Source organism: Bufo gargarizans, chromosome 2, assembly GCF_014858855.1.
Source record: "Bufo gargarizans isolate SCDJY-AF-19 chromosome 2, ASM1485885v1, whole genome shotgun sequence".
Classification (NCBI taxonomy): Eukaryota; Metazoa; Chordata; class Amphibia; order Anura; family Bufonidae; genus Bufo; species Bufo gargarizans.
This window is the reverse complement of record NC_058081.1, coordinates 40,368,645-40,381,498: the sequence shown is the minus strand read 5'-3', so window position 1 is coordinate 40,381,498 and position 12,854 is coordinate 40,368,645. Positions and strand designations below refer to the sequence as shown.

The window sequence follows — 12,854 nt, the reverse complement described above, 5'->3', positions numbered from 1 at the left end:
CTCACAGTGGGGAGGATCATATATGGTGTCACATTTTCCAGCCCTGTGATTAACACTTTGGAGGCTTTTGCCCTCCATTGGTCAAGCTTCAATAGGTCAGTGGAGATAAGTCCACTTTAATAAGTTTACAATTATTGTACTGGAAACACATTATGGCACTGTAATAAGGTTACATGCCGTTTCTTAGTTTGTAAGTCATCCATTAAAGGTGTAAACCATGACGACTCTATACTGTGTGACCATCTGCCTCATGACTGCCGGGCTCGGTCAAGAGACAAGCCATCTGAATTGCTTGGCTCCTTTTATAGGCCATGATGTGAGGAATCTTACAATCGAAAGAAAGGTTCCAGGTGATCTAGAAGTCATACCTCCAGGGTGGAAGTCCATATCATTCACATGATTATCTACCGCTGGTGACGCCCCTCTACAGTAACAACATTCAAAAAGTGATCATTTATACAACCGCGTTACCCAACACTCTTGGCACACAGAAGGTCCTTCATAGCCTCAATTATAATCTTTGGAAGGATGCAAGTTTATGTCAAGCCACATGGAAAATAAAATGTAAAAAACAAACTAAAAAAAAAAAAAACACACGCCAAAAAGGAATTAAAAAAACTTTTTGTTTTTCATTCTCCACCTCATTCTCTTGCCCTGGACAGCCCTTACATGAAATAAAACACAGAAGAAGTGATTTGTGAGATTATGGCAAATACATTTTGGCTTAAGGCAGATTTAACGATAAATATATATTGCTGTCTGTAAGCTGCTTCTCAAAATAGGCTGGGGAGATAGCCAAATATGCATTCAAGGTGACCATCTTGGTCTAGCCATTATTAAGGTGAATATCTATTCACCACAACCACCAGGAGATGAGGCAAATGAGGTTATGAGTAGGCAGTGCCAGTAACACAGGATGACCGCCCAGTGGATCCTGGTAGGCATCGAGTATTTCCAGCTTTAGATTCATTTGATGACCGTTATAGAGTTCAAGAAATAAGGCCACTGCCAACAGGCTTTGCAATAATCTGGACCGAAACACATCATACAGATGATAATGAGTGGTCGAAGTTATTACCGATCATATGACTTCTCGGGAAGATGTGATGGACCTGTTGTCCAGATTTGCCACAACTATTTTTTCTTACGGTAATGGTTAAAAACCAATGACCTAATCTGACGGCCTACTCTGCATCTCCCAATAGGCAAGTTACCATGGCAGAATTGTAAGAATTGTGAGATCCCACAACCTGAGAGCCAACAGAAAGCACGGTTAGGAGTCTATTGACCCTCTGCCGGCTCAGGCTACTTTCACACTTCCGGCAGAGGATCTCAATACCGGAATTAAACAGATCCGTTTTGATTTTGCACATCAGAATGCATCCGTTCCGTTGGGATGCGGTTGTGAGAAATCAAAATGGATCTGTCACCAAATACATTGAAAGTCAATGGCTGACGGATCAGTTTTTTTTTGTTAGGCTCCATAAAAACCGGATCAGTCACCATTGACTTACATTGTTTTCAGTTTTTATGACCAGACACAAAACCGCAGATTGCAGCGCTTTTTTTGGTCTGGTCACAAAACGGAATGCTGCTGGAACGGAAGACATCCTGTTGCATCCCGAACAGATCTCTTTCCACTAAACAGAAACATTCCCCCCCCCCCCGATATTTAGATCCTCTTTTCAGGATGTCAATACTAGAAAAGAACAACGCAAGTGTGAAAGTAGCCTTAGCAGAGGAACATCTCACGATTCTGCAAAATCGGTCGTAAAGAAATGATGCTTGAAACGTACTCATCTTTCAAAGACGCAGCTTACAGATCCGCAAAAAAGCTTTTGGCAACGTAAAATAAATACAAAAACGGGAAGACACAACTAACAAAAAAAATAATTTAAAAAAAATGTAAAAGAAAGCAATAAACTGCTGGTGGAAACATATCATATCACCCGCCCCAAAGCCCCTAAACCCCAACCCCACAGTCACTTTTGCAGCTTGCCGTCTCCTAAAAACCGCTTTGTTGTGAATGTATTGCCAGTACGTGCAAATTAATGAAGAGTACAGTTGAGGAAGACTTTCGACCAAGCTGCAAGAGGCATTGACAATCATTCTGTTCCCCATCTATTAGACCATTTTCTTTTTTTCATTTTTAAAATTTTCTGCTCTCGCTGCAACCTCCTATAAATCTATGGCGTCATCGTGAATCTCATGAGAGAAGGCGATCGATAAATTATAAGCATTTAGAAAATATATATTATATATATATATATAGATATATCTATGTTACGAGAGTTAAAGAGAAGGATAGATTTAAATAAAATATTACTTTTTTTTACGTATTTTTTTTCTTTTTTATACCAAAAAAAAAAAAGTGTCTGTTGGAGGCTAAAGGATTCAACATTCATTTACCATTTGGCTACGAAACAGAGGGTGACAGATCTTCCCCTTCCAACCTAGTCGACCTTGTACCCCTCCATCGGGGAAGTCTGAACACCATGCATGCGTTTTTATAGGTTACAAGGCCCAGGGGGAACCTTTTAGCACTGCTGCTGTTTACCGATTACCCAGAAGCCTTTGCCATTCGAGCGCCATTTTGCCACACAACTAAAGACACAAAAATACATATACATAAAAGGCACACCCCTTCCACAGTCCTTGTGATTTCCTACTTCACCCCTGCAAAAATAAAAATAAATGTAAAAAAATACAGTATAATCCACAGGAGTGACCCCCAGCTTGGCCGAGTGAGTAGGATTTCCTTTTGTAGTCTTACAAAGGGGGAGAAAAAAAAAGACAATAAAAAAACACGACAACTTTTCACTGTATCAAATTAAAGGAAAAAATTTACGCGTTTTTCAGTTTACTTCTCGATGGGTTTTTGTTCTTTTGTTTTTTTTTCCTGAAAAAAATGGCTTATCAATGCATGCACAAATGTATATAAACTAAAATTAGTTTTTTCCTTGTTGCATCCGTTTGAAAAGGGAAAAAAAAAAGAAAAATTTTGGGAAGAAAAAAAAAAAAAAAGTATTAAAAATAAAATGTTACAGTTTTTTTGTTTGTAGAGTGTGTTGTAACTTTCTTATGGCAACAAACTCCTATTCTGTGCAAAGTATCTGAATCTACAGTAATTGTGTTTGTTCCCCTTGAGAATACGAAAAAAATACGACAAAAAAAGGAAAATTAAAAATTAAAAAATTAAATAAATATGAAACAGGAAATAAAACACATTTTGATCTCCATGTAAAATAGTTCTTTGTGTTATTAGGTTACGTATTTAAGAGTTTTAAGTGTCAGTAAGGTTCAGGACTCCACCTGGGATGTATTGTCTGAGGAGTCATCAGTCTGTTCTACTGCTCCTTCTTGCGTTGACATGTCCTCCTCAATGTCTGGATGCTTCTCCGAGATGTCAGGGGTTTGGAGAGGACCCTCTTCTTCCTCAATGCCACTATTCCTGTCCTTGTCAGATTCCTCCGCCTCTTCCTCCTCCAACGTCAGCTCAAACTGGAACTTGTCGATGCAGGATTCTTCATCTTTATCCGGGTCGTCTGGTGGTGGAGATGGACTCTGGGGGATCATGCCCTGGTACCAATCCCTGTTGTCCTCCAAGGTGTCCAGGATATCCTGAGCGTCCGGGTGTACGAGATCTGCCCATGTCTCCCACAGCGGGTGGACAATATAATCAATGAAGCCAACCTAAAAATAGAATGGGATCCATTACATTTTCAATTATTGCACTGAGATAGCCATATATATATATAAAGATTCTCCCCCATTTGGCTGAGAGCTCCAATGGTCTCTGGGCTCTACACCAATAGATAAAATACAATATAAACACTCCCTCTCACTGAGAAATATGGAGTGTTTTGACTGATGTACTGTTGACCAATAGTATTGGTATTAAGTAGTGGCCAACTTGAGGTAGTCATGGACAATCCATTGTTTTACCAACCTTGATAATTCCACAAAACACAGATGATCAACTCGCCTCAGGTGGCAATCTTGTCTGTCTATAGGGGGCCCAAACTTTAACGTAAACATTAACAATTCTACCTCCGGTACCATCACTTTAAACAAGAAGAGGTTTGTAGGTTTCTAACTTCCTGGCAAGCAACAGTGAAGTGAGAAGGATGGACTAGATGGGCATTATGCTTTATTATGGACATTGCGACTTTTAGTTCATATGGGAATATTGGCTTGTGTTACGCCTACTATCCCTGCTGCTGAATGGGTGGAACTGCCTCAGTCATGAATTGGTTGATGGATCCAGTGAATTATGACGACACCCACAGACATTGTAGTGCATATAATGGACACCTTGGCTACCCCTGATATGAAATTTGGGTGGGTCAAGTTGTATAATTTCTCCTGACAGGAGATAAGCATAATCAGATATTTCTGCCATCTGCTTAACTCATTCCTCAATTAAAACAACATGTCCTTTTGCCAATTGGTATATTTGGAAAGAGAACTGTGGTCATCCATAACCTATATGAACAGTAAGGATGCAATAAAGTTCAGTATCACATGAGGAGACCTGTAGCATAATTTCTGAGCAGTGGTCACATCTATGAAATCATAGGTGTCCAACTATAGGCAGAAGTCTCACCAAGCACTGGTATGAATGAGGAATCTGCCCATCTATGATGTTCCAGATCAAAGAATGGAGAATTGCCCTAACTGTTAATAACAAATAAAACGAACTAAAAGTTAGGTCACAAGACAAAACCTAAGGTTACGTGAGGGTAGACAAGATCTTCTCTATCTCAATGTCTGCCTCCTCGTTCAACATCTGCAGACAGTGAAGCTTCTGTGGAAGCTTCTCGTGGCCGATGCCTCAGCTTTGCGTGATCACAGAAGGCCCACACTAAGGCCATGTGCTGTATGCCAAGTGTTCCCTGCCTTGAGCTCCAGCAGTGACTTGGCGATGGATACTGATGACCGGAGCTCCTACTGTGACTCAGCACACGTACTTGGACAGCAGTCCAGAAACATGACGACAGATGACACCATGATGCCCATCAAGACTGTTACATCTGAGGCCAAAACACGCCATGAATGTTCTGCTGGCATTCGTTGTGGCATGGCCTCATATGATCACTGGAAGCTCATGGAAGTATTATTCAGAAGGTAACCCATGGCTTCCCAGATGTAGTGGAGTTAGAACTTTAGCTGTAGGCTTCTACGTGCTGACGAGATTTGTAAGCCGCAGGTTCTCCTACTAAAATCTTGACCAGTGGAAAGTTAAAATGTAGGAGAATGGATCTAATTTGGTAAGCGTATAAAGTAGGTGATGACAATATGGCTGCAGAAGCTGCACCCAGCTTTTCTGGATTTTTTTTTTTTACCCCTATGTAAGTGATGCACTTGTCACTACAAACCTACCTACATGTCAGAATGATGCCATATGTGTGACCAGGGCTTTACCCATAGCTACAAAATAGATCAATCTCCTATATACATTAATATCTATCCAGTGACTCCATATTTGCCCCATCTATATACAGTTCTGATCAAAAGTTTAAGACCAAAAAATTATATTTAGCATGGCTGGATCTTAACAAGGTTCCAAGTAGAGCTTCAACATGCAACAAGAAGAAATGGAAGTGAGACAAAACATTTTTTGAGCATTCAATTTAATGAAAACAACAAATAAACTGAAACAGGCTGGTTTTCAGCTGATCAAAAGTTTAGGACCACACCTCCAAAAAAATAAAAATAAACCCCCCCAAAACAGAACTCCAACTACCAAACATGAACTCAGTAATGAGTAGCCCCGTCGTTATTGTTTATCATTTAAAACATTTGTTTCCGCATGCTTGATGCAAGCGTTTCCATGAGGTGAGTGAGAACATTTCTCCAAGTGGTGAAGACGGCCGCACGAAGGCCATCTACTGTCTGGAACGGTTGTCCATTTTTGTAAACTTCCCTTGCCATCCATCCCCAAATGTTCTCAATTGGATTTAGATCAGGGGAACACGCAGGATGGGCCAAAAGAGTGATGTTTTTCTCCTGGAAGAAGTCCCTTGTCGTGCTGGCATTGTGTACTGTAGCCTTGTCCTGTTGAAAAACCCAGTCGTTAACACACAGACGAGGGCCCTCAGTCATGAGGAATGCTCTCTGCAACATCTGTACATAGCCAGCGGCCGTTTGACGCCCCTGCACTTCCTGAAGCCTCATTGTTCCACTGAAGGAAAAAGCACCCCAGACCATTATGGCGCCCTCTCCACTGTGGCGCGTAGAAAACATCTCAGGTGGGACCTGCTTGTCATGCCAGTAACGTTGGAAACCATCAGGACCATCAAGGTTACATTTTTTCTCATCAGAGAATAAAACTTTCTTCCACCTTTGAATGTCCCATGTTTGGTGCTCTCTTGCAAAGTCCAAACGAGCAGTTCTGTGGCGTTCAAGTAGATGAGGTCTTTTAAGACGTTTTTTGTTTTTGAAGCCCTTCAGTCTCAGATGCCGTCTGATGGTTATGGGGCTGCAGTCAGCACCAGTAAGGGCCTTAATTTGGGTCGAGGATCGTCCAGTGTCTTGACGGACAGCCAATTGGATCCTCCGGCTCAGTGCTGATGACATTTTTTGGGGTCTTCCACTTGACTTTTTTGTTCCATAACCCTCAGGATCATTTAAAAATTCCAAATGACTGTCTCACTGCGTCCCACCTCAGCAGCGATGGCGCGCTGTGAGAGACCCTGCTTATGCAGTTCAACAACCCGATCACGTTCAAAAAGGGAGAGTGTTTTTGCCTTTGCCATCACAACGTGTGACAACCTGACAAAAAAATGACAACGAATCCACATCTTTGCACAGATTTGGCCTTTTAAAGGCATGTGGTCCTAAAATTTGGATCAGCTGAAAAACAGCCTGTTTCAGTTTAATCGTTATTTTCAATTAATTGAATGCTTAAAAATGTTTTGTCTCACTCTCATTTCTTCTTGTTGCATGTTGAAGCTCTACTTAGAACCTTGTTAAGATCCAACAATGTAAAATATGATTTTTTGCCATTTTTCAAGTGGTCTTAAACTTTTGATCAGGGCTGTATCTACTCATTTATATATCCACACATGTCATATATGCCCAAGTCATATCTACCTATGTTTTATCTTCCCATCTATACATATACCCATGTTACATCTATTTATCTCCCCGTCCTGCCCAATCTCTATCCATCCATCTGTCCTCACCTGTGATTTCTCCACAGAGGCCGTGTGCTTGTCACACATGGGGCTGATCTCCATCCCCCTCTCTCGCTCTTTGTCCCCTTGTCTGAAGAACTCCTCCAAGATGCGATCTGTCCACTGACGATACAGCTCGAGTGGTTTGGTCGGGTTGCTGAGATCAGCACAATGCACCATGTTGCGAAGGACCTGTTGCAAGGGAAGGGCAGATCTGTTTACAGCTCCAACTAATGGCAGGAGGTATGTGTGAGTTCACGACTAATCACTTAGAATTACCAATAACTAGACGTCAACTATGACGCTGCCTCAAAAAGACTCATCACCGAAAGCGCCATAAAACGTAATCTTAAGAATAAAATGAAAGCCTAATACAGAAAAAAACAGGGTCTCCAAGTAAAAAACAACCAAACAAAATCATAAATAAATAATCAATGTTAATGGGCAGGGGAGGAGGTAAGGGAAGATAGCTTTCTCTAACTTGACTAAACCTTGCCCCTGGATGGTGGCAACCCTGATGGTGGATGTACGCCTTGCACGCGCCTAACCCTTGAAACCCTAAATAGCCCTCCTAAGAAGATGGTAAACATTATTTGACCCGAAGTCACTACTCGCATGACTAATGGCAATGAAAAATCAGCCCCGACGCTTTTCTCCCCTAACCGGGTTCATCAGAGGGCAAATGGAGAAAGTACAGTCATGGGATGATAGAAACGCTATGGAAAAAAGCAGGGCTAAATCAGTAACAAGAGCACACACTTAAAGACAAAAACACTCGTGCATGGATAAAACTGATATTAGTCACAACATACTATGTACTGATAAAGCAGTATTATAGTCACATAGTCAGTGCCATAAGTAAACCGGTATGTAGATAATAGATAATAGGAGATGGAACGGCTCATAATAGAGCCACTCACGCTGTCCTCATCAAGTAAGGTGATGACGGAGAGCCGGTGCCGGCAGCTGCAAGATGTGCAGTGGCATCGCTTGTTGAAATAAGCCTCCAGAAGCTTATATTAGGCTTTGATTTTATGCTTAATTAATAAAGGTTATGTTTTATGGTGCTTTCAGTGATGGGTTGACAACTAAGGCTGCTTTCACACTAGCGTTCGGGTTTCCGTTCGTGAGCTCCGTTTGAAGGAGCTCACGAGCGGACCCGAACGCAGCCGTCCAGCCCTGATGCAGTCTGAATGGAGGCGGATCCGCTCAGACTGCATCAGTCTGGCGGCGTTCAGCCTCCGCTCCGCTCGCCTCCGCACGGACAGGCGGACAGCTGAACGCTGCTTGCAGCGTTCGGGTGTCCGCCTGGCCGTGCGGAGGCGTGCGGATCCGTCCAGACTTACAATGTAAGTCAATGGGGACGGATCCGTTTGAAGATGCCACAATGTGGCTCAATCTTCAAGCGGATCCGTCCCCCATTGACTTTACATTGAAAGTCTGGACGGATCCGTCCCAGGCTATTTTCACACTTAGCTTTTTTTAGCTAATATAATGCAGACGGATCCGTTCTGAACGGAGCCTCCGTCTGCATTATTATGGGCGGATCCGTTCAGAACGGATCCGCCCGAACGCTAGTGTGAAAGTAGCCTAAGTCATGTAAGATCTGCAGGAGGACCCTGAGACTGACCATCTACACTGTCAAGTCTATGACGGTTCACCTTTTATAGCCTTTTCATATAGAGTGGAGATGTTCTTCCTCTTATTCCTCGGTGTTATGTAAAATGTGTATAACTTACATCCCAAGCCTTATGGAAGGTCTGGTACTCACCTGTATCCGGTCCGTGTAGTTATCTAGCAGTAAGACACCAGAACTGGTCACCTTTTTGGTCTCCACCATGGTCTTCAGGTCTGCTAATAAGCTCATGTGTTTGGACATATCTGTTGCCAGGACCTTAAAAGTGAAGACAAAATATCTCAGATATAATATATGTGGTTTTCTCTGTCTCTAGTCATGGTACCCGCAGAACTCCCATATACATATGACCCTGAAGAAGAAGACCCCAGCTTAAGAACTAAATATCTAGCTTTGCATGGAGCATAATAACCATAAGTACTGCTCTGGAGGATAATACAGGATGTAACTCAGGATCAGTACAGGATAAGTAATGTAATGTATGTACACAGTGACCACCAGCAGAATAGCGAGTGCAGCTCTGGAGTATAATACAGGATATAACTCAGGATCAGTACAGGATAAGTAATGTAATGTATGTACACAGTGACTCCACCAGCAGAGAACATTGAGTGCAGCTCTGGAGTATAATACAGGATGTAACTCAGGATCAGTACAGGATAAGTAATGTATGTACACAGTGACTCCACCAGCAGAATAGTGAGTGCAGCTCTGGAGTATAATACAGGATGTAACTCAGGATCAGTACAGGATAAGTAATGTAATGTATATGCGAAGTTACCTATGTGTACCTTTGCTCTACTGCTGCTTGGATCAATGTTGGTCATTCAGATAGATTGACCCCCTAGGACTCCTACTCAACATCAATATGAAAGACTGTTATACTCCAGCTACCTTCACAGTGTCCATGCCATGCGGCTGTGGTCCCAGAGTCATACATGCTATAGCCTCCATTAAGCTGTGGTGGATCACCAAATACATTTTATCTCTTGGGTGGAGTTTACCTTTAATAAATATCTGATCTTGTTGCTTCACAGTCTATCCTTACTCCTATGACATAATCCCACCGTCAGTGTGTGTTAGTCAGACTGTGTCTGCACAGGGCCTGACCCATGTATAATTGGTGGAGGTCATACGGTGTGCTGGCAGTTGTGTGACTGTGTGGAGGAAGCAGTGGCCCTCAGGCCTGGTTGAGCGCATGAAGCCGACAGTGCTGTAAATGACATGTGGCAGCAGTCTCATTACCATGTCAATCACCATCTTCCTCATCATCTGACGTTGGCGTTTCGTCAGGTTCTGGAAAATGTCACAGTTCTCTTCCTGCAGGAGCTTGAATCCCACAGCCAGATGATGGTTCTCCAGCACTGACTCGTCATTGTACATCAAAGCCAGCTCCGAATCTGAGTGTGAGAAAAAGGGGAATACTCAATGAACGGGTCCCTGAGTGACCAATAAGTCTTCCAACAGTCAGCTATGTGGAGACATATGCTATGGCAGACCGGCATAGAGGCAGGAAAACATGACTACTTTGGGACCAGGCACTGTTAAGCTTGCCAACACACTTTCATAGGGACTACCCGCCGTCACCACCAGGGGGAGCTCCTGCATACACATGTATACAGTAGCTGTATAATTCCATATGAAGGGAGCTCCCCCTAGTGGTGACTGCATTCACACAGAATTGTATCATTTATCAAGTCCCCCGTGTAGAGATCTCATGAAATAATCTCTACAGATCTTGACGGTCCTTGGTATAGTCAGCGCTGCAGTGGCACAGCGGTATTCTCCAGCTGGTACATGCCATATGCCTTGTGATAGAGCGCAGCAGTCATTTGTCTAATCCTGCGACTACTTCTATTACACATACGGAGCAGCAGGAGATTGTGCCCCTGTCATTACAGGACAGATGTCCTGCGATGTGCTGCAGATTTTTCATTCACACACAGGACATAAGCTCTTTATCCACACAAGACGCTAGATCCACTTACTTGTATTAATAAGAAACTGATTGGAAACTCCAGGGTGGTCGACGTCATGAATTGCAGCTGCGAACACCGCGGCTAAGATCTCCAGATCTGTAAACACCGCCTGGCGGGAGGACATAGAGGTGGTTATTGCACATGTGCTGTGTACATTGTGACATGGAATATGACAGCGGTGTAGGGGTCGGGGGTGCAAAGGTGGCGCTCGGGCGCTGGTGCCTGAGGGGGGTCCAAACACCAGTGCATGTGTGTTTACTGAATGTGTGTATATATATATATATGTACTGTATATCTATGAAGGAGTGAGTATGTGTATTTTAGTCTGTGTGTATGTTCTTTATGTTTATACTGTGTGTGTACAGACGTGGACAAAATTGTTGGTACCCTTTGGTCAATGAAAGAAAAAGTCACAATGGTCACAGAAATAACTTTAATCTGACAAAAGTAATAATAAATTAAAATTCTATAAATGTTAACCAATGAAAGTCAGACATTGTTTTTCAACCATGCTTCAACAGAATTATGTAAAAAAATAAACTCATGAAACAGGCATGGACAAAAATGATGGTACCCCTAACTTAATATTTTGTTGCGCAACCTTTTGAGGCAATCACTGCAATCAAACGCTTCCTGTAACTGTCAATGAGACATCTGCACCTCTCAGCAGGTATTTTGGCCCACTCCTCATGAGCAAACTGCTCCAGTTGTGTCCGGTTTGAAGGGTGCCTTTTCCAGACTGCATGTTTCAGCTCCTTCCAAAGATGCTCAATAGGATTGAGGTCAGGGCTCATAGAAGGCCACTTTAGAATAGTCCAATTTTTTCCTCTTAGCCATTCTTGGGTGTTTTTAGCGGTGTGTTTTGGGTCATTGTCCTGTTGCAAGACCCATGACCTGCGACTGAGACCAAGCTTTCTGACACTGGCTAGTACATTTCTCTCTAGAATTCCTTGATAGTCTTGAGATTTCATTGTACCCTGCACAGATTCAAGACACCCTGTGCCAGACGCAGCAAAGCAGCCCCAGAACATAACAGAGCCTCCTCCATGTTTCACAGTAGGGACAGTGTTCTTTTCTTGATATGCTTCATTTTTTCGTCTGTGAACATACAGCTGATGTGCCTTGGCAAAAACTTCGATTTTTGTCTCATCTGTCCACAGGACATTCTCCCAGAAGCTTTGTGGCTTGTCAACATGTAGTTTGGCATATTCCAGTCTTGCTTTTTTATGATTCGTTTTCAACAATGGTGTCCTCCTTGGTCGTCTCCCATGTAGTCCACTTTGGCTCAAACAACGACGGATGGTGCGATCTGACACTGATGTTCCTTGAGCATGAAGTTCACCTTGAATCTCTTTAGAAGTCTTTCTAGGCTCTTTTGTTACCATTCGGATTATCCGTCTCTTAGATTTGTCATCAATTTTCCTCCTGCGGCCACGTCCAGGGAGGTTGGCTACAGTCCCATGGATCTTAAACTTATGAATAATATGTGCAACTGTACTCACAGGAACATCTAGTTGCTTGGAGATGGTCTTATAGCCTTTACCTTTAACATGCTTGTCTATAATTTTCTTTCTGATCTCTTGAGACAGCTCTTTCCTTTGCTTCCTCTGGTCCATGTCGAGTGTGGTACACACCATATCACCAAACAACACAGTGATTACCTGGAGCCATATATATAGGCCCAATGGCTGATTACAAGGTTGTAGACACCTGTGATGCTAATTAGTGGACACACCTTGAATTAACATGTCCCTTTGGTCACATTATGTTCTGTGTTTTCTAGGGGTACCATCATTTTTGTCCATGCCTGTTTCATGAGTTTATTTTTTTACATAATTCTGTTGAAGCATGGTTGAAAAACAATGTCTGACTTTCATTGGTTAACATTTATAGAATTTTAATTTATTATTACTTTTGTCAGATTAAAGTTATTTCTGTGACCATTGTGACTTTTTCTTTCATTGACCAAAGGGTACCAACAATTTTGTCCACGTCTGTATATATATATATATATATATATATATATATATTTATATATTTATACTACTCACAAAAAGTTAA

The 12,854-nt window shown here is 42.3% G+C and overlaps 1 protein-coding gene across 4 annotated transcripts in view; it reads right to left on the bottom strand.

Moving 5' to 3' along the window:
* Positions 1–1,988: 1,988 nt before the first annotated feature.
* PDE4A (phosphodiesterase 4A) overlaps positions 1,989–12,854 on the bottom strand; it is a 253,795-nt gene continuing 242,929 nt past the window's right edge. For all 4 annotated transcript variants that reach the window (XM_044278800.1, XM_044278797.1, XM_044278798.1 and 1 more), the window contains 5 exons: positions 10,803–10,902; positions 10,060–10,214; positions 8,950–9,072; positions 7,188–7,370; positions 1,989–3,693 (listed from right to left, as the gene is read on the bottom strand). In XM_044278800.1, the coding sequence (XP_044134735.1) occupies positions 3,301–3,693; positions 7,188–7,370; positions 8,950–9,072; positions 10,060–10,214; positions 10,803–10,902 (954 nt within the window). In that variant the 3' untranslated portion in view covers positions 1,989–3,300. The remainder of the gene's footprint in view (positions 3,694–7,187; positions 7,371–8,949; positions 9,073–10,059; positions 10,215–10,802; positions 10,903–12,854) is intronic.